Here is a 27,814-nt window from a genome sequence, read left to right as displayed (position 1 = left end):
TTATTCAGAATTTCAGCATATAAAAGATAATGTGATCAACCAGTTCAGAGTCAAATTAAACTTCATGGACTGCAATACACCCAGAGAAAACACAGTACAACACCTTCATTTTAGGCTTCAGAAGATGAGGACTAGAGTGCTTAAATGAACTATTCAGACTCATGCAGAGCCTTGGGCAGAACGCAGATTAAAAGTCCAAATCTTCTGAATCCTGTGTGGCTCTCTTTTTCTTTATTTGGCTGAACTATCTGCCGCCAGGCTCACTCCACTCTGGGCCCCCAGCACATCACCACTGGGTTGATTCCTCTATCCAAAGTCCTCCTGACCCAACAGCACTCCTCAGCTCCCCATCTTGTGACATTGCCTTATGACCTAAACAGTTATTTTCAAATTCTTCCGCACATCAATGCTTCAGGGGTTCTGTGTTTCAGGTAAATTTCAATTATTAAACATACATTATCTCACTATGATTTTAGAAAATGCACACTCAATTATGTCATAGGTTAAATTTTAACACAATCAATGCATTAATTTATACATTTCAGTAAATAAACTTTTTTATAGAAGCTTAAAAATCCTCCTGTTGTCTGTACATATACTGTGGCTTCTCTCAAAAGTCACTGACTAAAACAGTTATACCCTTCTGCTTGTTTTGTGGTTGCTGTTGGTTCACATGTCTGCTCATTAAATACACAGTCTGGGTGAACTACAGGGTTATGCATACCCTCTTGGCAGATGTTCCCACAGGGCTATTGGCAAGCTGATTCAAAGTGCCTGGCACATAAAGAGAGGACTCCATGAGTTTTGATTAACAAATGCAGTATCAAGTAAACCTCCAACAAGTACTATTATCATGATAACATCATACTACAGATAGTTTTTGTGCTGTGTTAAAGTTTGGGGTGCCTCTTGCTATAAGACAAGGTATGAGTCAAATTCTGGCATAAAGATGTATATGCCCAACATGTAGCCAATATTTTGATGCTTAGCATGGCCTATCCATGCTGTTCTTTGGCCCTCTAAGTGAATCTCTAAAACCCAGAAAATGGCCTTGCTTCTCAGTTCAAAGACATGTTGCAGAGATTTCTAAGCCAAAGGGAGTGGAGAAATACAAGGGCACATTAGTTCCCTGATCTCAGCTGTCCTTTGCCTCCTCATGTTCTGTTCACTCTCTGTTATCTCCTCACCTACAAGGGACATCAACCAGCCCCATGTGAGGAATACAAAAAATATTTGTTAAATTGATTTCTTTTAAAGTCAGGGAAATCAAATATTTGAGGGAAAGAAATCCAGAAAGTCAGCTGACAACTATGACTCTCTAAGGATACGCATTTTAGAAAAAATATATTTAAAAAATCCTCTATCAAGTAAAAGGAAGAAAAATAAAACAGTTTTGAATTTGCATGTGGTCAAAAATATAATAAACAACACAGCTACTTACTGTTAATAAAAAGTAAAATGTCAAAACAATTCAGAGCACCCCATGTATTTGGTGTTAAGCTGTTTAACAACAAACACAGAATATACTGTAGAAAAAAAATCACAACACGTAACTGGAATGTTCCTCATTCTCCACAGGTAACCACTGTTCATTTTATGTATACTCTTCCAAAACTTTTCCCTCACCCATATTAAGGTATATACATAATTACACATCACACGCACACACACACACACACACACACACACACACACACAGCTATATCTGAATTCAACAAATAACTCCTGAATGCCTATGCAATGAAGAACACAACAAGGATCAAGATAAACATGGTTCCTGATTTAATTTTTCACAGAAATAATATATTCGATATATTGCTCACAAAACATTTTTAGATGTAAACTTCACCACCACCACAAGAAGTAGGTAAATTTGATACTACTATCACAACTTTATAGATCAGGAAACTAAAAAGAGAGGTCAAGTACTCTGCCCAAAAACTCACCCAGAAGCTACAGGAAACCAAGTTAGGACTAGCACACAAGTGATAGGACTCCATAACTAGTACTCTTTCCATGAAGTAAATGTTTTAAGTGATAAAAAAGGTGAATCCAGTAAGAATACAATCTAGGAGATACATAAATGCAGAAATCAAACAATGGTTAACCAGTATTTATATGACTGAGCTTACCTAAAGGCAGCAACTAGAGGTGCGTAAATTGAGTCCCCATCATAAACATATAAATGGTCCCAACTACACTCTGTAGCAAAATGATTGAAACGAAGTCTCATTATTCTATTTGGCCTGAAAAGAACAGAAAAGTAATTTATAATAATCATAATCACTATAAAACATTTGAGGAAAAAATATAGATTTTTAAAGAATTTATATATAAAGAAGAAATTAATAGTATGTAATCAGTACTCCTTCACTTGTCAAAGATTTCCTTAGTACTTTCTATGTGCTAGAGACCACTAAATATGCAATGGTAAACAAAATAGACATGGTCTATGCATCTTTGGGCCTTATAGTCTATACAGTGGCCATTCTTTACCAATCCATCAGCCTTTCTTATTCAACTTAAGATTTCATACTACATCATTTTACAAACACACCTGCCAATCCTCTAAACTCACCTGCCCCTCTGCCTTTTCATGGAACTCCCTGGAAGAAGCCCTGGTATAGAGAAAACCAAGCCATGCTGGAGAAGGTCACAACATTGGGTAGGCTGGTTCCAATACTGGTGCTTCGATTCTGCCAGCAGTCCTACTACTAGTTCTCAATTTCTATTTCAGACCACCCAGTCCCACCTCCCTGCTTATGCTCAGCACTCAGACAAAAATTTCTCAAATTCCCACTTTCTAAAATAGATACATCTACCTACTTTTCCTTCCATCTCTCAAATATTTAACATCTCCGTCTCATCTGAAACTTCCAAGTCCAGACTTAAATCTCTTTAAGTATCACATATTTTACAAAAAACAACAAAACACAAAAAACTTTAAATCCCAACTCTCCTTCCAGCTACTATCAGACCTATCCCTTTCTCCTCTGAAACTCCTCAGGAGACTTCGGTTTTCTCCATTTCCTCACATCCCACTCACCTTTTCACTCTCCAACCTGGCTTTAGGCCAAAGACTCTACTCCAAAAGTTCTTGGTAATATCAACACCATCTATATACTGGTGATTCCTAACTATATGTCTCCAGCCTGAACCTTTCATCTACCCCATACTTCTTGTCTAACCAAACAATTAAATAAATACATAAACAAGTTAACTCACATGGTGATGAATACTGGGAAGAAATTAAAGGAATGTGATGTAGTAGTACAACAGGTGGTGGGGAGATACCCCAGAAAGTTTTGGAAAAGATCAGAATGGCGAGAGATAAGCCATGTGAAAAGTCTGGGGGGACAATGTTTCAGGCAGATAGAATAACAGTCTTAAAGTTTTAGACTTTAGAAGTTGATGTGTCCAAGCAACGTGAAGAAAATCAGCATGTCTGAAACATAGCAAACAGAAGGAATAAGATAAGAAGTGAGTGAGAGGTGGGCAAGGGGCAAAGGTAAAAACCGGAGGCCAATTTCAAGGCTATTACAGTGGCCCAGGAAAGAGAGGATGGCTGGTGGTTCTTAAAATAACTGTAGAGTTGAAGATGAAGAGGATTGGGGAGATATTCTTGAGGGGAAAACTGATAGAACTTACTGACAGGCTGAATATGTGGATAAGGAAACGGAGGATTTGAAGTTTTTTGCTTAGTTTTATGCTTAGGCTGAGGTGGAGCAACCACTGACAGCACACTCAGAGCAACAGTGGAGAAGGACATCAGATGGGAGTGAACTGGTAGAAAGGGCAAGGGCAGACAGCTCCTTAGAGCAGCAGTTCTCAGAGTATGGTCCACACAATGCCAGGGTCCCTGAGGCCCTTTTAGGAGGTCCAAGAGGTAAAAACTATGGTTATTTAGACTTGGATATCTGGTAGATATTTTCTTGAAAATGAACAAAGCAAGCCTGTATTTGTTGCCAAAGAAAATATAAGCTTTCAAGCAATAATGAGTTTTGGAAAATTTGTACCTACCACCCAGATACAACTTCCCAATACTTAAAATTTTCTGATGAGATTGATGGTGATTTTTAACTACGGTGATGTTTTAAATTTCATATAATGAAATATATCGACATCTGGAAGACCTGCATAATTCAGTGAACCAATATTTTCCGAATGTTACAAAATCATGCATGGGTTAAAGATCTATTTAAAGTACAAGAAAACCAATTAAAAAATTTTTTTTTATTTTTGGCCATGCCACACGGCATGTGGTATCTTAGTTCCCTGACCAGGGATCGAACCCATGCCCTCTGCAGTGGAAGCGTGGAGTCTTAACCATTGGACCGCCAGGGAAGTCCCATAGAAAACCAGTTTTAACTTAACAAGTTCTAAAAGTTCATTAGGATCATTTCAGATTCCACACTGCAATTCAGTTTTAAGAAATTACCACTTGTCCAGTTTTGGTCCAGTCTTCTAAGACTGTCCACAATTATTTTAAAGGGTTATTAATGGTTGCAATGCGAGTGAATGCATGTGACACTTTCTGCAAGAAGCTTTTAAGAAGCAGGTCTGCTTTCTCCGTACTTCCTCCTTCCCCTCCTGCTGGCTGCAGTTAGCCAACAGTGAAGCTAATGAATGAATGGCAGAGCTTGGGTCCTACTACCAATGGGAAGAAAGCTGCCTGCTGACCAGGAACACCTGCCTTGGAACTGTTATGTGAGGAAGAAATAAACTTCCATATGTTAAATCACTAAAAATAGTAAATAAATAAATAAGTAGGCCTATTAAAATCTCTTCCCTTCCCTACTACATATTCAAGTGAAGTCTAATCTTTTTCATATACCTCAACCATAATAAAATATTGTAACAGTTTTTTAACTATTACAACTGAAAATATACAAATTTCTGGTGTGTATAATTCATTTGCAAATCAACACAGAAGTTTTTTTCAATTAACATTGAAGATTAAGAAAAATAAGAAAATCAAATTCACTTGTCAAAGTAAAGGTTACCAAATAAAAAATATTTTAAGTTGCCACAGATTTAATTTTACATGTTGGAAAAGTAATCTCACAATGAGCTCTATCCTGAAGAAAAAAAAAAAAAAAAACTTAGCCATTACTACTTACTGTCCTTCAATGAGCCATGTGCACTTTGTTTTATATTTATAATTTCCAGGTCCATCTGTTATAAACCCAGAAGATCCAGTTAGTCTGTAATTCAAAAAATAAAAAAATTTAAATGCATCAAAATTTCATATATTAATAATATCTTTCTTAATTCTCAATACAATCCAAGTGGGTACACTGATGCATACTATGACCAGAAGAAAAAGACTGGATAGTTATACACAGATTACACAAATCTGGATGAAACAAATTCATGCCATATACTTAAGAAAAGGGGATACAAATACATTAAAAACAACAGGAATGAACAAAAACATACATCTTTCTAGCTGAGATGGGAAAATCACACTTTGTTTCCATACAAATGGCCACAAGAAGTTAGTTATAAATATCAGTTGGTTTTTAAAAAACAAGGCCACACAGTTACCATTACAAGTAAAATGTGTAAATGCAATAAATAACGCTGTGGCCAGCATAACTATGATGCGCAAGCACATCAATCCACAACACACAACAGACCCACCACAGCTATTTAGTTGCTTCTTCTGAAGTGGCAATCTACCACACTCTGTGAGCAGTGCACATCAGCACCTGACTTCCCACACACATGCCAAGCTTGAAGTTTATCAATATTTTTAGGTCTTGCCAATATGACAGGTACATCTTAGTATCTCATTAATATTTTTACTAGTACTAACCCTAATGTATGAAGATTCTCATGTGTTTTGGTCATTTGCATTTTCTCCTTTGCAAATTAAGACTCAATATTCTTTACTCACTTTGCTACCAAGTTATCTTTTTCAAAATAATGTTTAAGAGCGCTATTTATATTAAGAAGCTCCCATTTGTATGGTAAATGTACTATAAACATATTTTCTCAGTTTATGTCTAGTATATATTGTAGAAATATATACTAGAAATGTAGAAATTTTTAATATTTAACAATGCTATTTCTTTCCTCTTTGCTGTTTCCAGATCACTTTTCCTCCCTCTTCCATCAACAATGTCAGCCTTTCTGAAACAAATGCTCTCTTCTGGATCTGCCTCCCTTACTTTCAGTTATCTACTGACATCCCAATTACTCCTCTCCACCCACTCCAGATATCAGCATCTAGCTCACTGCCTTCCATTCAGCCACATCCAAGATGTCCCATCCAAAGCCCAGCCTCTCCATTTCTTAACTTCACCATTAACAATTTTTTCCTCTACCCCACTTTAGTTACCCACTCTTTTCAGCCCTGCTGTTAGGAGTGAAAACTCTACCATAAAATCTCCATTTAAAGCGACCTACACTCTGACCACCATCTCTGCTCTCTCTACTTCATTTAGCCTAATTCCCCCTCTCCAATGAATCTTCAGCCCCGACCTCCAATCCACACAACTATCACTTCTTTATGTTCATCACTCACACATTTCACTTTCTCACTTACCTAGGTATGATTCCAGGGTCCATCACAATTATCATCCCCTGCAAATCTCTTGACTTCTTTGCATTCTCTCTCTCTCTGCTGTACTTGCCTGATATAAATGTCTCTGTGTCTTACTCCCCAACATCCATTCCATTCCCAAAATATTAGTCTAAGCCAATCATGGTTTCCTGTGCCCCTTGCCAATTAGAAATGTGTATTAGTTAAGATTAAGTTCTAGTGCAACTGACAGAAAAACCTAAATAGTAATGGCTTTAACCAAGATATAAAGCCCTGGGCTTCCCTGGTGGCGCAGTGGTTGAGAGTCCACCTGCCAATGCAGGGGACACGGGTTCGTGCCCCGGTCCGGGAAGATCCCACATGCCGCAGAGCGGCTAGGCCCGTGAGCCATGGCTGCTGGGCATGCGCGTCCGGAGCCTGTGCTCCGCAACGGGAGAGGCCACAACAGTGAGAGGCCTGCGTACTGAAAAAAAAAAAAAAGATATAAAGTCCAAACATAAGCAACCTGGAGCACATAAAGCATTTCTATGCTCATCAGGGAGCTAATTAATGTTCTGCCATCTTGTTGCTCCGTCATCCTCAATATGTGCTTCCACCTCATAATCCAAGATGGCTGCACAAACTCCAGTTATTATTTCCATATTCTACACAGTAGGAAGGAGTTGAAAGAAAACAAGGTACAACCCCTGCCCTCTAAGTCAAACATGACAATTCAACTTACCCCCTAGCCAAAAATTAGACATACCTAAATGTACAGGGAGGCTGAGAAATATAGCCATTATCCCAGATGACCATATACTCTGTGAAAAATCAGGACTCTTTACTAATGAAGAGAAGACTACTACTTCTGTCACAGCATGTAATCTAATCTTAGATGTGAGGGGAAGTCTGATGGAGGGTTTCTAGGAAATATTTCCTCATTCCTAACTACGACACCTAGATCTCTTCTTCAATAAGACTTGTTGCCAGCTGCAGAAATGAGTGTGGTCAACAGACAGCATCCAGCTGTCAGTTCCATTGGAGCTGCCTTGCCCTAGGTCATGCCTTTCCCAGCACAGCCCACACAGAGTGGGTATAAAGGCTGGGCATTTTTCAGTCTAACATGGGACAACTCTGGCAGGCAATCCTTACTCCAGAACTCTCCTTTGTCAGGCCTGCATTGAAGCTCAACTTCTTCCTTTGCCCAGTTCTGCTTCCTGCCCCTTCCTCTCACAGATGCTATAATTAACTTGTACCCCAAACTCCATTTCAGAAAATGCTTCCAAGAAACCCAGCCTATGACAGACAGACATCCAAAGAGACCATCCTTCTTCCTCTGGACTTTGCTATGTTTGGATTTTACTTCAGCCATCACGCTATGAGCCTAAACACAAAGCCAACACCAAGGATGACAAATCAAAGGAGTGCCAAGGTCCCTGAAGAGCCACACCAAACAGCCACAGAGACCACCCCAGGTTTACAGGTAAATAAATTTCCCAGTAGTTCAAACAGTTTTGTGGCTTTCTACTATGCTTCTTTTGTTTCTAAGAATTTCTACAGACTTCACATGGACATGTTCAGATATTTGCAAATCTGCATCCCTTTTGGAGAAAATATAGGTCAATTTTGAATATTTACTTCATATCTTTAAACATACACATTTACATAATTTTACAGGTAGTGAATAGATATGATCAGACAGGCTTTTTTGGGTCAACTAAAGGACAATTCTCCCTTGTCCACTGATCTCCCCAAGCACTCCACCCCTTCTCCCCACCAAGATAAACATTTAACAGAATTTCCATCCTGTTCCGCTGATCTATATTTCTGGTTTTGTGCCAATACCATACTGTTTTTTTAATGGTAACATTTATATATATATATTTTTTAGTTTATTATTTATTTTTGGCTGTGTTGGGTCTTCGTTGCTGCACGCAGGCTTCTCATTGAGGTGGCTTCTCCTGCTGCGGAGCACAGGCTCCAGGCACATGGGCTTCAATAGTTGTGGCACACGGGCTCAGCAGTTGTGGCTCACGGGCTCTAGAGCACAGGATCAGTAGTTGTGGTGCACGGGCCCAGCTGCTCTGTGGCATGTGGGATCCTCCTGGACCAGGGCTCAAACCCGTGTCCCCTGCATTGGCAGGCAGATTCTTAACCACTGTGATACCAGGGAAGTCCCCATACTGTTTTGATTACTGTAGCTTTGTTGTATAGTCAGAAGTCATGGAGCCTGATTCCTCCATCTCTGTCTTTCTTTCTCAAGATTGCTTTGGCTATTTGGGGTCTTTTGTGTCTCCATACAAATTTTAAGATTTTTTGTTCTACTTCTGTGAAAAATGTCATTGGTAATTTGATAGGGATTGCAATGAATCTGTAGATCACCTTGGGTAGTATAGTCATTTTGACAATATCGATTTTCCCAATCCAAGAACATGGTATATCTTTCTGTCTGTTTGTGTCATCTTTGATTTCTTTCTTCACTGTCCTATAGTTTTTGGAGTACAGGTCTTTTGCCTCCTTAGATAGGTTTATTCCTAGGTATTTTACACTTTTTGATGCAATGGTAAATAGGATTGTTTCTGTAATTTCTCTTTCTGGTCTTTCCTTGTTAGTGTATAGAAATGCAAGAGATTTCTGTGTATTAATTTTGCATCCTGCAACTTTACCAAATTCATTGATGAACTCTAGTAGTTTTCTGGTAGCATCTTTAGGATTTTCTATGTATAGTATCATATCATCTGCCAACAATGAATTTTATTTCTTCTTTTCCAATTTGGATTCCCTTTATTTCTTTTTCTTCTCTGATCACCGTGGCTAGGACTTCCAAAACTATGCTGAATAGAAGTGGCAAGGGTGGACATCTTTGTCTTGTTCCTGATTTTAGAGAAAATGCTTTCACCTTTTCACCATTGAGTATGATGTTAGCTGTAGGTGTGTCATACATGGCCTTTATTATGTTGAGATATGTTCCCTCTATTACAACTTTCTGGAGAGTTTTTATCATAAATCGGTGTTGAATTTTGTCCAAACCTTTTCCTGCATCTACTGAGATGATCATATGGTTTTTATTCTTCAATTTGTTGATGTAATGTATCACAATGACTGATTTGCGGATATTGAAAAATCCTTGCATCCCTGGGCTATATCCCACTTGATCATGGTGTACGATTGTTTGAATGTACTGTTGGATTTGGTTTGCTTGTATTCTTTTGAGGATTTCTGTGTCTATGTTCAGCAGTGATATTGGCCTGTAATTTTTTGTGTGGTATCTTTGTCTGGTTTTGGTATCAGAGTGATGGTGGTCTCATAGAATGAATTTGGGAGTGTTCCTTCCTCTGTGATTTTTGGCAATAGTCTAAGAAGGATAGGTGTTAACTCTTCTCTAAATGTTTGATAGAATTTGCCTGTGAAGCCATCTGGTCACGGACTTTTGTTTGTTGGAAGTTTTGTTTGCTGGAAGTTTTTAGATCACAGTTTCAATTTCAGTACTTGTGATTGGTCTATTCATGTTTTCTACTTCTTCCATGTTCAGTCTTGGAAGATTATACCTAAGAATTTGTCCATTTCTTCTAGGTTGTCCATTTTATTGGTTGCTTATGATCCTTTGTATTTCTGTGGTGTCATTTGTATTTGAGACCTCTCCCTCCTTTTCTTGATGAGTCTGGCTAAAGGTTTATCAATTTTGTTTACCTTTTCAAAGAACCAACTTTTAGTTTCATTGATCTTTTCTATTGCCTTCTTCATCTCTATTTCATTTATTTCTGCTCTGATCTTTATGAATTCTTTCCTTTTACTAACTTTGGGTTTTGTTTGTTCTTCTTTCTCTATTTGCTTTAGGTATAACGTTAGATTGTTTATTTAAGATTTTTCTTGTTTCCTGAGGTAAGACTGTATTGTTATAAACTTGCCTCTTAGAACTGCTTTTGCTGCATCCCATAGGTTTTGGATCGCCCTGCTTTCATTTTCATTTGTCCCTAGGTATTTTTTGATTTACTCTGATTTCCTCAGTGATCCATTGGTTTTTTAGTAACACTCTTTAGCCTCCACATGTTTGTGTTTTTTCGGTTTTTTTCTTATGGTTGATTTCCACTCTCATAGCGTGTGGTCAGAAAAGATGTTTACTATGATTTCAATTTTCTTAAATTTACCAAGGTTCACTCTGTGGCCCAGCATGTGATCAATCCAGGCGAATGTTCCACGTGCACTTGAGAAGAATGTGTATTCTGCTGCTTTTGGATGGAATGCTCTATAAATATCAATTAAGTCCATCTGGTCTAATGTGTCATTTAAGGCCTGTGTTTCATTACTGATTTCCTGTCTGGATGATCTGTCCACTGATGAAACTGGGGTGTTAAAGTCCCCCACTATTATTGTGTTACTGTTAATTTCTCCTTTTGTGGATGTTAGTATTTGCCTTATATATTGAGGTGCTCTTATATTGGGTGCATATATATTTACAATTGTTATATCTTCTCCTTGGATCATTATGTAGTGTCCTTTGCCTCTTGTAACATTCTTTATTTTAAAGTCTTTTTTGTCTGAAATGAGTATTGCTACTCCAACTTTCATTCCTGTTTGTGTGTAATACACTTTCCATCCCCTCACTTTCAGTCCATAGATCTGAAATGGGTCTCTTGTAGACAGTAAGAGTCTTGTTTTTGTATCCATTCATCCAGTCCATGTCTTTTGGATGGAGCATTTAATCCTTTTACATTTAAGGTTATTATCAATATGTATGTTCTTACTACCATTTTGTTAATTGTTTTGGGTTTGTTTTTGTAGGTCTTTTTTCTTCCCTTCCTCTCTTGTTCTCTTCTCTTTGATTTGATGACTAACTTCAGTGTTGTGTTTAGATTCTTTTTTCTGTTTTGTGTGTGTATCTATTGTAGATGTTTGGTTTGTGGTTACCATGAGGTTTTGATATAGCAGCCTATATAAACGAGATGTTTTAAGTTGCTAGTCTTTTAATTTCAAATGTATTTCCAGTATCCTGCATTTGTTCTCTCCTCTTCTCACAATTGCTGGTTTTGATATCATATTTGTGTGCAGATGATTTCTTACCTTTACATATGTTTGCCTTTACCGGTGGGCTTTTTCCATTTGTAATTTTCTTGTTTCTAGTTGTGGCCTATTCTTTTCCGCCTAGAGAAGTTCCTTTAGCATTTGTTGCAAAGCTGTTGTGGTGGTGCTGAATTCTCTTACCTTTTGGTTGTTTGTGTGACAGCCTTGCTGGGTAGAGTATTCTTGGTTGTAGGTTCTTCCCTTTCATCACTTTAAATATATCGTGCCACTCCCTTCTGGCCTGCAGAGTTTCTGCTGAGAAATCAGCTGATGACCTTATGGGAATTCCCTCGTACATTATTTGTTGCTTTCCCCTTGTTGCTTTCAATATTTTTTGTCTTTAATTTTTGTCAATTTGATTACTATGTGTCTCAGTGTGTTCCTCCTTGGGTTTATCCTGCCTGGGACACTATGTGCTTCCTGGACTTGGGTGACTATTTCCTTTCCCATGTTAGGGACATTTTCAACTATTATCTCTTCAAATATTTTCTCAGGTCCTTTCTCTCTCTCTCTTCTCTTTCTGGGACCCCTAAAATGAGAATGTTGGTGTGTTTAATATTGTCCCAGAGGTCTCTTAGACTGTCCTCATTTCTTTTCATTCTTTTTTCTTTATTCTGTTCCATGGCAGTGATTTCCACCATTCTGTCTTCCAGCTCACTTATCCATTCTTCTGCCTCAGTTATTCTGCTATTGATTCCTTCAAGTGTATTTTTCATTTCAGTTATTGTATTGTTCTTCTGTTTGTATGTTTAGTTCTTCTAGGTTTTTTTAAACATTTCTTGTATCTTCTCCATCTGTGTCTCCATTTTTTTCCCCACGGTCTTGGATCATCTTTACTATCATTACTCCAAATTCTTTTTCAGGTAGATTGCCTACCTCTGCTTCACTTAGTTGTTCTTCTGGGCTTTCCTCTTGTTCCGTCATCTGGATATATTCCTCTGCTGTCTCGTTTTGTGTGACTTTCTGTGATTGTGATTTCCATTCTGCAGATGGCAAAGTTGTAGTTCTTCTTGCTTCTGCTGTCTGCCCCGTGTTGGATGATGCTAAGAGGCTTGTGCAGGCTTCTTGGTGGGAGGGACTGGTAGCTGCCCAATGGGTCTTGGGAGCTGGGTCTTGTTCCTCCGGTGGGCAAGGCCATGCCAGGGGGTGTGTTTATTGGGCAGCTGTTTATTCAGGAAGACTTTAAGCAACCTGTCTGCTGATGGGTGGGGCTGTGTTCCCACCCTGCTGGTTGTTTGGCCTGAGGCATTCCAGTACTGGAGGCTACAGGCTGTTGAGTGGGGCCAGGTCGTAGTGAGAAAATGGCAGTCTCCAAGAGGGCTCACGCCTATGAGTCCTACCCAGAACTGCCCCTGCCAATGTTCTTGTCCTCTCAGCAAGTCACAGCCACTCCCTGCCGCCTCTGCAGGAATCCCTCCAATACTGTCAGGTAAGTCTGGCCCAGTCTCTCATGAGGTCACTGCTTTTTTCCCTGGGTTCTGGTGCGCACCAGATCCTGTGTATGCCCTCCAAGTGTGGAGTTTCAGTTTCCCCCACTTCTGTGGAATTCCTGTGATCAAACCCCGCTGGCCTTCAAAGCTAGATTATCTGGGGGCTCCTCCTCCCGTTGCCAGGCTGCCAGGCTGGGGAGCCTGATGTGGGGCTCGGAACTTTCACCCCTGTGGTATAATTATTTTTATAATTATTTTCCAGTTTGTGGGTTGCCCACCTGGCATGTATGGGATTTGATTTTATCGTGATTGCATCCGTCCTACCATCTTGTTCTGGCTTCTTCTTTGTCTTTGGATGTAGGGTATCTTTTTTGATAGACTCCAAAATTTTTTTGTCAGGGGTTGTTCAGCAGTAAGCCATGATTTTGGTTTTTCCATGAGAAGGGGGGAGGTCATGTCCTTCTACTCCACCATAGGTCCTGGAAAGCACATGGCACACCTGGGGGCCACAGTGAGGTCAAGGGTAGAGAGCAAAAGTTTGTTTCTTCTGAACAGGACGTGGTTAGGTTTTGTTTCTCAACCTAGTCTGACAGTTTTACTGACACAGTATAATCTACTCACATTTAGAATAATGACTGCTATACTGATTTGACTCCTTCCAACCAAATTTTTAAATCAACCTTAATGAGGAGTAATTTATATATAATAAAATGCAGCCAACATAAATGTACAATTTGGTAAGTTTTGACAAATTTATACACATATAAAACCCCAAAACAAGATATAAAACAGTTCTGTCACCCCCCAAAGTTCCCTCAGACCTCTTTGCAGGCACTCCTTCTCAACACTGATCTTGTTTCTATCATTGCAGACCTGATTTATAGAACCTGATTTAATGGAATCATGCAGAGACACTTTTGTGCCTTGCTTCTTTCTATCAGCATGTTTCTGAGTACAGTGTGTATCAATAGTTTGTTCCTTCCTATTGTTGTGTGGTATTCTACTGTATGAATATACCACAACACGTCTATCCATTTTCCTGTTGATACACACTTGGATTATGTAGTTATAGATGCTTATGAACAAAGCTGCTAAGAACACTTGTGCACAAGCCTTTGTGTGGACATTTCTCTTGGAAAAAAACATAAAAAAGGAATAATTGGATCAAAGTATAGATATACACGTAAATTTAAAGAAACTGCCAAATTGTTTCCTAAGTGGTTATACCATCTTACACTTCCATCATCTAGGTATAAATCTTCTCTGCTCTCAGGTCTCCCAGTATTCCCACAGCCTCAGCAATATACCCCTTCAGCAATATATTGGACTGTGCAACTCCAAGATGAACATGTTTTTCTTAACAGCTCAGATATCAGGATGCATTGTAAAACCAATGGCAGTTCGTAGTTTAAATGTTTTTTCTTTCTTAGAAGTACATAAGGGTGCATTTTACACTCAATAGTATCTTAATAAACTGCAGTTATACATATGGCAAACCCTCAACCTGACTGAATCCAACTCTCTGCTTACTCTGTATATGAAACCAAGCAGCTAAATAAGGCTAGTGACACAACACTGTGCTGACTGGTCTCACTTTACATTTATAAACACATATCTCAAGTAGGTTCCCAGCACTGTGGGACAATCAATCCTTTCATTTCCCTGGCCAATTCTCTTATACCTTATTATCTTTCACCTTTCCAAACCCTCTTCCCTCTCTTCAATTTTAGCTGACGATCAATTGATTACTTCACTTGTTTCACATCTATTTACCACCAGTGGAATGTAAATTTCATGACAGCAAGGACTTTTGTCTGCTTTGTTCATTATTTCTAGTGCCTAGAAGTGTGTCTGGCATCCTAATGACACAAAGTGAATAGCTGTGGAAAGAAGAAATAAATCAGGAGAGACCTATATTTTCTTACCATTACTAAATGCAGGTACTTTGCCTTAACCCTAATTACAATGGATAGGGTCACACCCTCTACCTGGGTGCAGAATTCTAAAACTCTACTCAATCAAGGGCCTCACCAGAACAAACCTAATTCTAAACCCCATGCTATACTTTTTCTATCTACTGGATAAGCCTAAGACTAGCTGCTGGATTCCCTTCTTAAAAAACAAACTCCCTTCTCATGTTCTCAAGCTATTCCCTACTTTTTTTTTTTTTTTTTTTTTTACTTTTACAACAAAGGTCTTCTTAAGAATTATCTACTGTTGGGAATTCCCTGAGGTCCAGTGGTTAGGACTTCATGCTTTCACTACCAAGGGTGTGGGTTCAATCCCTGGTATGGGAAATAAGATCCTGCAAGCTGCACAGCGCAGCCAAAAAAACCCCAAACAAACCAAAAAACAAACAAAGAAAAAACCATAGAGAATTATCTACTCTCACTGACAATACTCTTACCTTGTAATTTCTTAACCCCATTCCAATGGGGTCTAACCCTCACCCCTCCTCTGAAATCCTTCTGTTAAGGGATAGAGGAGTAAATTCTCAGATCCCTTATTTCCTTCTCAGATCCCTTCTTACTTCACTCTCTTACACATCTGAAGTAGCTGATGACTCCCTCTTTATTTTTTTTTTTGCATTTAATCTTTTGTTTTCTTCCAATTTTATTGAGATAATTGACATACAGCACTACCTAAGTTTAAGGTGTATAGTATAATGATTTGACCTACATACTTCAAGAAATGATTATCACAATAAATTTAGTGAACATCCATCATCTCATATAGATACAATATTAAAGAAATAGAAAACAAAGTTTTTCCTTGTGATGAGAACACTTAGGATTTAGTCTCTTAACAACTCTCATATATAACATACAGCAGTGTTAATTAAATGTATCATGTACATCCTTAGTACTTCCTTATCTTATAACTAGAATTTTGTACCTTTTGACTACTTTCATTCAATTCCCCCTCCCCCCACCCCCTGCCTCTGGTAACCACAAATCTGATCTCTTTTTCTGTTTGTTTCTGAAGTATAATCGACCTACAACACTATGTTAGTTCCTGTTACATAACATAGTGTTTTAATACTTCTATACATGTCAAAATTATCACAATGATAAGTCCAGGTACAATATGTCATCATACAAAGATATTACATAGTTATTGGCTATAGTCACCACGCTGTACATTTCATACCTGTGATTCATTTGCAACTCTAAGTTTGTGCCTCTTAATCTCCACTTATTTCTCTCCTCCTCCACTCCCCTCCCCTCTAGCAACCACCTGTTTGTCCTCTGTATATACAACTCTATTTGTTTTGTTTTTTAGATTCCACATGTAAGTGAACTCATACAGTATTTGTCTTTCTCTTATTTCACTTAGCATAATATGCTCTAGGTCCATCCACGTTGTCACAAATGGCAAGATTTCATTCTTTTTCCAGCTGAGTAATATTCCATTGCATTTATACACCACAGCTTTATCCATTCATCTATTGATGGGCACTTAGGTTGCTTCCATATATTGGCTATTGTAAATAATGCTGCAGTGAACATAGGGATATATATATATATATATCTTTTCTAATTGGTGTTTTCTTTTCTTTGGATAAAATACCCAGAAGAGGAGTTGCTGGATCATATGGTGGCTCTTTTTAATTCTTGAGGAATCTTCATACTGTTTTCCATAGTGGCTGCACCAATTTACATTGCCACCAACAGTGCACAGGGTTCCCTTTTCTCCACATCCTCACCAATTCTTGTTATTTGTTGTCTTTTTGAAAATAGCCATTCTGAATGGTATGAGGTGATATCTCATTGTGATTCTGATTTGCATTTACCTGATGATTAGTGATGTTGAGCATCTTTTCATGTGCTGTTGGCCATCTGTATGTTTTCCTTGGAAAAATGTCTATTCAGATCCTCTGCCCATTTTTTAGTCAGGTTGTTTCTTTGTTTTTTCATATTGAGCTGTATGAGTTCTTTGTATATTTTAGATATTAACCTCATATTGAAAATACCATTTGCAAATACCTTCTCTCACTCAGTAGGTGGCCTTTTTGTTTTGTTGACAGTTTCCTTCACTGTGCAAAAGATACTTAGTTTGATGTAGTCCCATTTGTTTATTTTTGCTTTTGTTTCCCTTGCCTGAGGAGACATATCCAAAAAAACTAAGAGTGATGTCAAAGAGCATACTGCCTATGTTTTCTTGTAGAAGTTTTATGGTTTCATGTCTTATATTTAAGTCTTTAATTCATTTTGAATTTATTTTTGTGCATGGTGTGAGAGTAGTCCAGTTTGATTCTTTTGCATGTAGCTATCCAGTTTTCACAATACCATTTATTCAAGAGGCTGTCTTTTCCCCATTGTATATTCTTGCTTCCTTTATCATAGATAATTGCCCATATAAGTGTGAACTCACTTCTGGGCTCTGTATTCTGTTCCACTGATGTATATGTCTGTTTTTGTTCCAGTACCATACTGTTTTGATTACTGTAGCTTCGTAATATAGTTCGAAATCAGGGCGCCTCCCTCTTTCTTAAAACACTTTCTCCACTTGGTTTCCCAAACCCTACACTCTGGACTCACAGGCAGCTTCTTCTCAGTCCCCTTTAGTAAGTCCAACTGCTTATCCCAATATCTAAATGTAGGAATGCCCCAAGGCTCCAACCTCAGTCTGCTTCTCTACCTAAATTCACTGGGTAAGTGATCTCAAACTGTCTCAAAGCCTTAAGTACCAACTGCATATATTTTTTGCAACGAAACTATCATCTCTATGATTGGATCACCATTCTCCTGGTTATCCCAGGCAAAAACTATGAACAATACAGGCATATTATCTGTAAAAAAAATTACTATTTTATTTTCTTCTAACATTTTAATTATATTTTGTTATCTTCTTGTCTTATTACAACTGGTTAAGATCTCCATTATTACACTGAAAAGAACTGGTAATGGTAAGTATCCCTGTCTTGTTCCCAATCTCAGGTGAAAGCTTTCAATATTTCACCCTACAGTGTGATATTTACCCTAAATTCTTTGTATGAAGTCTTCACCAGATTAAGGAAGTAATTTTCTATTTTTTCTTCCTTTCTTTTTTTAAATTTATTTGGCTACACCAGGTCTTAGTTGCAGCACGTGGGATCTTCGTTGCCACATGCTGGATCTTCGTTGCAGCATGTGGCATCTTTAGTTGTGGCATGTGGTATCTTTTAGTTACGGCATGTGGGATTTTTAATTGCAGCATTGGGATCTTTTAGTTGTGGCATGCGGGCTCTTAGCTGCAGCACGCAGGATCTAGTTCCCTGACCAGGGATCTCCCTGACCAGGGATCAAACCCGGGCCCCCTGCATTGGGAGTGCAGAGTCTTAACCACCAGACTACCAGGGAAGTCCCTATTCTTTAAACTAAAGATTTTCTTTTTTACCACTAATGAGTACTGAACTCTATTTTCTTTTTAAAAAACTGTCCATCTAATTAAACGATCATTTGGTTTTTCTCCTTTATTCTGTTAAATCGACCTTGAATTTCTCAAATCTAAGAAACCCAAAGTTGGGTTCAATTTGGTCATGATTCTTTTTATATTTTGCTGGATACAGTTTGCAAATATTTAAAAAAATTTTTTTTAATATGTTTGTAAGTTAGACTGACCTGCTGCTTTCCTTCTTTGTCAGGTTTTGATAACAAACATATGCTGGCTGCATAAAAACAATGGATTTCACCTCTCTTCCTATGTTCTAGAAGAGTCTGTGTAAGATCGGTCCTATAAAAGTTTGCAAGAATTCACTATTGAAGTCATCTGGGCCTGGAGTTGTCTTTTTAGTAAATTAGTTTTACTAGAGTTTACCACTCCATTTAAATTTTTCAAATTTATTGGAATAAACTTGTTAATAATATCCTCGTATGATTTTTCCAATGTCTGTAGGATCCATAGTGATGGCCCCTTTATCATCACTGATATCAGTAATTTCTGTTTCTTTTTCTCTTTATCAATCTCTCTAGCAGTTTATCAATTTTACTAGTCTTTTAATGCTTACCTTTGTTAAGCCTCTGTATTGCATAGGTTTTATATTAATTTTTCTCTTATCTATATTATTTCATTCCCATGGCTTTATATTTTGTAGTGCTTTTTCTATTTTCTTGAGTTGGTAACTTAGATCACTGATTCAATCTTTCTTCTTTTTTAATGTATGCATTTAAAGCTGTAACTTTCATTCTCAGCATGGCACTAGTGGTATCCCAAAGCTTTGAGATAAAATATTTTCATTACCATCCAGTTTGAAATATTTTCAAATTACTGGGGTGGTTTCTTCTTCGATTCATGAACATTAGAAGAGTACAGTAACTGTATAGTGCAGTATTCTCTATATGTCAATTAGGCCAAGTGTTTTCAAATCTTTCTTCTGTTAGTTACTGAGAGAGGAGTATTAAAGTATTTTTAATATCAATGGATGTAAAAAAGCAGGAAGAAAATCTGACGAGGAGCAGGATATGTGCATGGTCTTAAAGCGTCTCCTCACATATTGCTTAACGGTTGCAAGGAGGAATTAGTGGAAAAATAAGACAGTATCTCAAACAGGAAAATAAAATATAAAAAATAAGGGACAGATAGGCATTGTATGCCTCCACATGTGATACCGTGAGAAGGATACCTCCCCACCTAAGCAGCATCCCAGCCAAGGATGCATAACTTGAATCTAACCATGAGGAAACATGAAACAAAAGCAAAATTTTAAAAAGTGAATAAAACCGGGGGGCTGTATTTATGAAAAAATGCCAATATCATTAAAAACAACAAAGAACAACAAAGAAAGGCAGTAGAAATGTTTTAGATCAGGAGCTGGCAAACTATAGTCCTTGGTCAAAATCCAGCCTGCCATTTGTTCATGAAAATATTATTGGAACACAGCCACAATCTTTTGCACACTTACTGGCAATGGCTGCTCAGTGCTACAATAGCAGAAGTGAGCAGTTGTGATCGAGACAAAGACAAAAATACTTACTATTTGGTCCTTTACAGAAAAGGTGTGCTGACCCTTGTTCCAGATTAAATCAGGCTCAGACATGACAATCAGATGCAATACCTAACCCTAGACTGGATCTTGTACTGGAGGCAGGGAAATGACAGAAAGGTCATTATTCGGTCAGTTGACAATGGGGAGTACAAACAGTAGATAAAAGCATTATATCAATGTCAGACTTACTGATGGTGAAAACTATACCTTAAGACTTAAATCTTACGTCTCTTAATCACTATTCTTAGAAAATACATGCTAAAGTATTTTAAAGGGTCAAGAGCCATGATACATATATACACATACACATACACACACACACACACACACACACACACACACACACAGCTTGTTCTCAAGTGCTTCAAGGAAATAAACTATGTATGTGAGTGTGTTTGTGTGTGTGAGACAGAGACACACATACAGAGAGAGGGAATGATCAGGTATTTTTCACCCCTTTGTCTCTCTGTATTTCTGTCCAGTTATTTTATTCCTATATATTTTGCAACCCACTGATTTTCTCTTCATCTGTGTCTAAGGTTCCTAAAATCAGTAAATGTATTTTCAGTTTCCACTAATTTCTTTTCTATACTTTCTAATTCTCTGATGAAATTGCTCATCTTGTCACTTAAATTCTTAAAAATAGTTATTATTTATCTCAAAGCCTGTTTCTAATCATTACGACTGCTGGCTTCCTGGTGTGTGTGTGCCTCCCTAATGTCCTTTTCCTGTTCCAAGAGCCAATCCAGAATCCTACACTGCATTTAGTTATTATGTCTTCTTAGTCTCCCTGAGCCTCTTTCTTTTAAATAATTTAAATTTTAGTTGAAATAATAGATTCACATGCAGTTAGAAAAAATACAGTGATTCCTTGTACACTTTAACCAATTTCCTCAAATAGTAACACTTTTCCAAAACTACAGTATAATGTCACAACCATAATACTGACATTGATAAATCAATCTTATTCCGATTTCCACAATTTTACTTATGTGTGTACATGTATGTGTGTTTGTGTAAGTTCTGTACAATTTTGTCACCTGTGTAGACTCATGTATCCACCACCACAGTCAAGATATGCACAGTTCCAAAAATACATGGATTCCTCATATTGCCCTTTAATAACCACACACACCTGCCTCCCACATCTTCCTCACACACTATCCTTAATCCCTGCCAATGTTTAATCCGTTGTTTTTATCTTTATGTAATGTCTCTCTTTGTCTCTGGCAATTTTCTATACTCTAAAATCTAATCTATAAAATATTAATAAAGCCATTCCTGCTCTTTTTAAAAGTAATGTTTATATGGTATAATTTTTCCATTCTTTTACTTTCTACCTACTACATTGTTGAATTTGAAGTGACTTTCCCAGAAGCAGTATATAACTTGGTCACGTTTTTTCATCACTACTGATATGTTAAGGCTTAAGTCTCCACTCTATCTGTTGTTTTATATTTGTTTTCTCTGGATCTCATTCTTCTGTTTCTCTCTTTTGCCTTCCTGTGGGTCATCTGAACATTTTTAAAGATTTTACCTTGACTTATGTATACTGTTTTTATCTTTTTGTATAGTTTTCTCAGTGGTTACTCTAGGTATTAGAATATACATATGTGATTTATAACAATCTTTTTTTAAAATAAATTTATTTTATTTATTTTTGGCTGTATTGGGTCTTCATTGCTGCACACAGGCTTTCTATAGTTGCGGCGAGCAGGGGCTACTCTTCGTTGCAGTGCACAGGCTTCTCATCGCAGTCGTTTCTCACGTTGTGGAGCACAGGCTCTAGACAGGTGGGCTTCAGTAGTTGTAGCATGCAGGCTCAGTAGTTGTGGCTCATGGGCTTTAGAGCACAGGCTCAGTAGTTGTGGCACATGGGCTTAGCTGCTCTGTGGCATGTGGGATCTTCCCAGACCAGGGCTCAAACCCATGTCCCCTGCACTGGCAGGCAGATTCTTAACCACTGCACCACGAGGGAAGCCCAACAATCTTCTAGTAATAACGTTTTACCACTTTGAGTGGAGTATGGAAACCTCACTTCCATTTAGGTCCTTTATCTTTACTACCATCATATTTAGTATCAAAGGGTTTTATGTTTTTGATTCAATCATCAATGACTGCTAAAATTCAGGAGGAAAAGGAGAGTCTATTATTGTATACGTCGATATTTCTACTCTCTCCATCATCTCTTTCCTGACACTCCACGATTCGTTCCTTTATTGTTTCTTTAGGTCTGCTAGCAACAACTTCTTTTAGTTTTTCATCACCTGAGAATGTTTTATTTCCCTTTATTTCCTGAGTGACAACTGTGCTAGATACAGAATTCAAAATTGACAGTTCTTTTATTTCAGCACTTGAAATATTGTGCCACTTCCAATGGCGCCCATGGTTTCAAATGAGAAATCTATTGTTATTTGAATTGATATTCCCCATAGGTACTGCATCATTTCTACCTGGCTACTTTCAAGACTTTTTTTTTTGTCTTTAGGTTTCTGGCCCTCTACTCTATTCCACTTATCTGTCTATTCCTTCACCAATACCACAATGTCTTGTGGTACCATTGTAGCTTTATAGTAAGCCTTGCTGTCAGGTAGTGTCAGCCCTCAAACTTTGCCCTCCTCCTTCAATCTTATGTTGGCTATTCTGGGTCTCTTGTCTCTCCATATAAACTTTAGCATCAGTTTGTCAATATCCACAAAATAATTTGCTAAGATTCTGAATAGGATTACATTGATTTATAGATCAAGTTGGGAAGAACTGATCTTAGATCAAAAGACAACACTGAGTCTTTTGATCCATGAACAAGCAACATCTCTCCATTTATTTAGTTCTTTGTTGATTTTGTTCATCAGAGTTTTGTTGATTTCTTCATATAGATCTTATACATATTTTGTTAGACTTATCCCCAGTATTTCACTTTTGGGAGTGCTGATGTAAATGGCATTGTTCCTAAGTTCAAATTCTACTTCTTCATTGCTGATACACAGGAAAGCAGTTTACTTCTGTATATTAATCTTGTGTCCTGTGCCTTTAGATTTCAAGAGTTTAATTCAAGATGCATTTGGTGTAGATTTCCTTGGGTTTATCCTATATGGGATTTGCACAGTTTCTTGGGTCTGTAGATTTGTTTCTTTTGCCAAATTTGGTAAAATTTCAGCCATATTTCTTTCAAATACTCTTTCAGTCCCATTCTCTCTTTTCCTTCTGGGACTTCAATAACACGAATGCTGTATCTTTTGTCCTTCATAGATCATTTTCTCTAGTCTGTTTTCTGTTTAGATTGGGTGAATTCTATGGTTTTGTTCTCAGGTTTACTGATGCTACCGTCTATTATTCATGGTCACTCTACTATTGAGCCCATCCAGCCACTTTTTCATTGTTGTTGCTGCTACTGTGCTTTTCAATTCTAAAATTTCCATTTGGTTCTAATATCATTTTAAATTTGGTTCTAATTAATTTTATTTGGTTTGTTGCTAAGATTTTGTTTTTTTGTTTCAAGATATTTTAAATTGATTTTGAAGCATTTTTATAACAGCTAGTTTAAAATTCTGAGAAAATTCCAACATCTGATTCACCATGTGTTGGTGTCTGTTGCCTTTTCTAATTCAAGTTGCAGTTTCCTTTGTTATTGGTATGATGAGTGATTTTCTATTGTATCTTGAATATTTTGTCTATTATGTTAGAACATCACTAACATAGGGTCTTATTAAATCTTTTATTTTAGCAGGTTGTCACCCTGTTTAGTTTTAGCATGTGGATCTTGGCCTACTTTTCTGGGCTATTGTTCAAATGGCAGGTTAATTTTCAGAGCCTTTGTGGTCTTATTTGGCTTACTTTGTTTATCTGGTACCACTGGGCTCCCGCTGGTCCCTGCTAGTGCTGCCTGAGGGGGTAAAAGGAGTGTTGCCAAGTGCCTCTTGGTGGGGAAAGTCTGTAATGGCCCTAGGTTTCCCCTCAGTTTCCAAGTGTCTCTGAGTAGTAAAGGCAAGTCATGAGTCCACAGAGACAAACAGGCTTCCCAGAATGTGCCCTTTGCTACAGCTGGACCCCTCTTGCCAGTTCCACCCATCTGCCCCTGTGTCTCTTGGGCAGGGGAGAAGCAGCTCAAGCCCACACAGCCAAAGAGACTTAGGACTAGGCCAGTTGTAGCTGTGTCCTTTTTGCCAGTAGTGCCCACCTTGGGGTCTTTGGGTTGGGGAGGAGAGTCTCAAGCCCTCAAGGAGAAAGATGCTTCTCAGACTAGAATGCTTACTGTAGCAGAGTCTCTCTTGTCAGTTCTGCCTACCTGCCTTGATATCTCTCAGCAGAAAAGGGAAGTCTCAAGACAGGTGGGAAGGAGTATGCTTCTCCTCAGCACTCATATTCAGTGGGGGCTCATAGTTGATCCCCCTTGCCAATGGTATCGAATTTGCATGATGTTTTCAGAGGGACTCCCATTTGATTCAGGGGAGGCATGAACCTACCTGGACTGTGTTCTGTTGTTAGGTCAGGATGGGGAGGCCAGGAAACACCAGAACTAAGTGGCCTTCTTTTGTGGGGGGAATGCAAAATGCTATGGCTATGCTGTTCTTTCAGTCCTATGGTCCCGAACCAGATCACCTTCCTAGAACCATTCACAGTTCTCCTTTGGTTGTCTTCTGCACAAATTCCAGGACTTATAGTTGGATTTAGCTGGGAAAAATGGGTATATACCATCTCATCTGTACTGGAAGTCTCCCTATGGGTCTTTTCAATTATCTATTTTCTCTCTTGATTTTCAGTCAGTTCTTTCACTTTTATACATCTTTTTTTAAATTGAATGCCAGACTAAGTTTTATAAATATTTACCACATTATAAATATATACTATATATAGTTACATATAAATACATCATATATTATCACTAAGTATATAAAAACTATACAGATAACCTGAATCAATGATTGATGACAGTGTCTTCCTCCAGAGAAGATTTATATCTGCTTCTAGCAAGCAACAAAGCTAGGAACAGATCTTAATCCAATCAAGGACTGAGGTGATTTGAAAGCTTGGCTTCAGCTTTTTTTGAGAGCTGATCTATTTTGAGTTCACCCTTAAGCATAAAGTGTAGTCTATCCTTAAGGGTTCTCAGCTAAAAGCTTGGGGTGTTTTCCAGTGCCTGTCATTCTTTGCAAGCTCTGAACTCCAATTCTGTCCCCCAATTCTGCATGACTACCAAAATCTCTGCTTAGAATCTCAGCCTCTCTGCCACCACTTTCTGCTCAACCTCTTAGCTATGTTTCAAATCAGCCAATCACTCCATGGGGAAACCTATACCAAAAGTTGGCCTCACCCCTCTGTGCTCTCCTTTTCTCCAAAATTTTGGCCTCTCAAGTCCTTGTTGTCTGCCTTGCTCACTCTCCAAAGCCTCCAAACAAACTTTAAAAAAATATCTTCCAGCTTTTCTAGTTGTTCTCAGTTGGAGTGCTGCCTTAGAAAAAGCTATTCTGCCATTGATAGAAACAGAAATCTCCCCAATAGCTTGTGATGTGATACGATAATATGTTCCAGGCTCATACTATAGATTTTCTGACTCCAACCTGAAATAAGACATTTTTCCAATGTACCCCAGGTTCCTTCTAGTGAGAACTATTTTTTAAGAGAACAAAGTCTGACACTAGAAGTGCTTAATGCTACCTAGCTTAATTTCTGAGATTTTTCAGTAGAGAGAATTAGGAAATACATTTTTAAAAGGGAAAAAATACATCATGAGCTCATACTGACATTTCCAACTCAAATTTAGGATCCTAGAATTCTTACCCAACTCTCTGATTATATCTCTTTTCCATTCAAAAATCTAGGGTCTCAATCCAATATAAGTATTCACTTGTTTACTTTATGATACACACCTCCAGAATAACAATACCAATATTACTACCAGTTATACGATTACTAGAAACCGTTTATGATATCTTTGCAGTTCCTTATCCTTGGGAGTATATACCACTAGAAACATCCAAATTACTATACTTCAAGGTGACCTGAAATAGTCTCTATGTGCTTCAGCCTCAAACTTGATACACATTTAGGTTCACGTTTCATTTTGCATTTAGGAATTACCTTTTTTCTCTAATTTTATTTCATTTTTGTTTTATAATATGGTAAAGCATTTGCATGATTCTAAAACCTAATCCACAAAGTACATTCAGAAGTCTAGGTTCTATACCTGTTTCTGCCACCCCATTCCCTCCCTTTCCTTAGAGTAATCATTTTTCTTAGTTTTTGGTTTATCATTCCTTTGTTTGGTCTATGTATATACACAACAATGTAGGTGTATATATTTGTATAGCCCCCTTATTTGAAAACTAGTAGCATACAATGCCATTGTTTTGCTCCTTGCTTTTTCCATTTAACAATATAGTCTTGAGATGACCACATAACTGATATGTAGATTATCCTCATTCCTTTTTATAGCTACTCCATTTATAGTACTCCATTGTGTGGACATACCATATTTTTTTTAACTAGTCCTCTTAGTAATCTGAGCTCAGACTAACCTGCTATTGAATTTTGTTTCATAATTCAAGTTCACATAAAAATGCAAGTAGTCTCACTGAGGAGGACAGATCAACTAATCTGCTGGTATTCTGGCCTCTGCTGTCACAGTATTAAGCAAAGAAGTTAACTATATAACCAAGAAAAAAATACACTGACAAATTTAGCCCCTGCCCAAATCCATGATATAGGGTTCTCAACTGGAGTATACAACAAAATCACCCATAGAGGCTTAAAAAACAAACGATAAATGATAGGGCCACAACACTAACCACTCTCAGATGGGACCCAGCATTGCATTAGTGTCTTTAAAAGCTCCACAAATGATTCTAATACATACTCTGAATTAAGAACAAATCTTCCACATACAATCTTGGAATCTAGGTGTTGAAGTAAGTGGCTGAATTTTTGACACCAATACTAAAAATATTTCTACATTCTAAACTTTCATTTTTAGTTAGAAATTTTTGATCTAATAATTCTTTAAAATCAACATACAATGAGAAAAGTTCATCATGAAAATTTATAGTAATAGCCCTAAAATGTAACAGATTAAGCACATGTCCTAATTACTTAAAAATAATAAATCTATAACTATCATGAGTGCTATATGCTTTAATGTTTAATATCCTACTATAACCATCCATAATGATAATCAAAACTACCACAAGGTAATATGGATCCCTCACATTTGTAAAAAATAATAAATCATCTACCTTGAAAGACTCCATAAAAGGGACAATTCCTTTGCTCAAATCCTGGGCTCTGTCCTTGGAGTTGTCCTGAATCCAGTTCTCTATGATCCCCCTAGATGCAATCCCATATGCATTCACAGCTTCCTCTAGCGTCTATATGATAACAACTGCCCAAACTATATTTCTAGCACAAAGCCAGACCCCTTTCAGACTAATATTTCCTGTATTAAAAATTTAAGTAATTAAAAAAAAATTAAGTAATTAAATCCACTTCTTTTTACCTCTTGGTTTTTCTTTTTTCCCCCCACAATTTTGTCATCATCCACCCTACCTTTCAAACCTTATCAACTCTTCCTTTACCTCACCCCATTCACTCAGCCTACAAAACCACTCCAATTTTTGTCCCTCTTCTCTCCCCATTTTGTCCCTCTTCTATCCCTAGGCCAATGATGCCCTAGATTAAATTCTCATCCAAGCTTATTCCTACAGTAGCTCAGCCCAACTCCCTGAACTGGCCAGTCTTCTATACAGACGGTCTTAAATTCTGTCCCCAAACATATCTGCATTTAAGGGTGAAGACAAAATAAAGACAATAGACAAAATGTGATACCCTTGCCAAAAG

The 27,814-nt window shown here is 37.7% G+C and overlaps 1 protein-coding gene across 2 annotated transcripts in view; it reads right to left on the bottom strand.

Moving 5' to 3' along the window:
- ATRN (attractin) overlaps positions 1-27,814 on the bottom strand; it is a 174,364-nt gene that overhangs the window by 120,222 nt on the left and 26,328 nt on the right. For both annotated transcript variants that reach the window (XM_060122197.1, XM_060122198.1), the window contains exons 2-3: positions 5,121-5,204; positions 2,133-2,246 (exon numbers count right to left, since the gene is read on the bottom strand). In XM_060122197.1, coding sequence (XP_059978180.1) covers positions 2,133-2,246; positions 5,121-5,204 — 198 coding nt within the window. The remainder of the gene's footprint in view (positions 1-2,132; positions 2,247-5,120; positions 5,205-27,814) is intronic.

The sequence above is a fragment of the Lagenorhynchus albirostris genome, chromosome 15 (genome assembly GCF_949774975.1).
Source record: "Lagenorhynchus albirostris chromosome 15, mLagAlb1.1, whole genome shotgun sequence".
Classification (NCBI taxonomy): Eukaryota; Metazoa; Chordata; class Mammalia; order Artiodactyla; family Delphinidae; genus Lagenorhynchus; species Lagenorhynchus albirostris.
The sequence above is the reverse complement of the archived record's forward strand: the minus strand, read 5'-3'. Positions and strand labels throughout refer to the sequence as shown.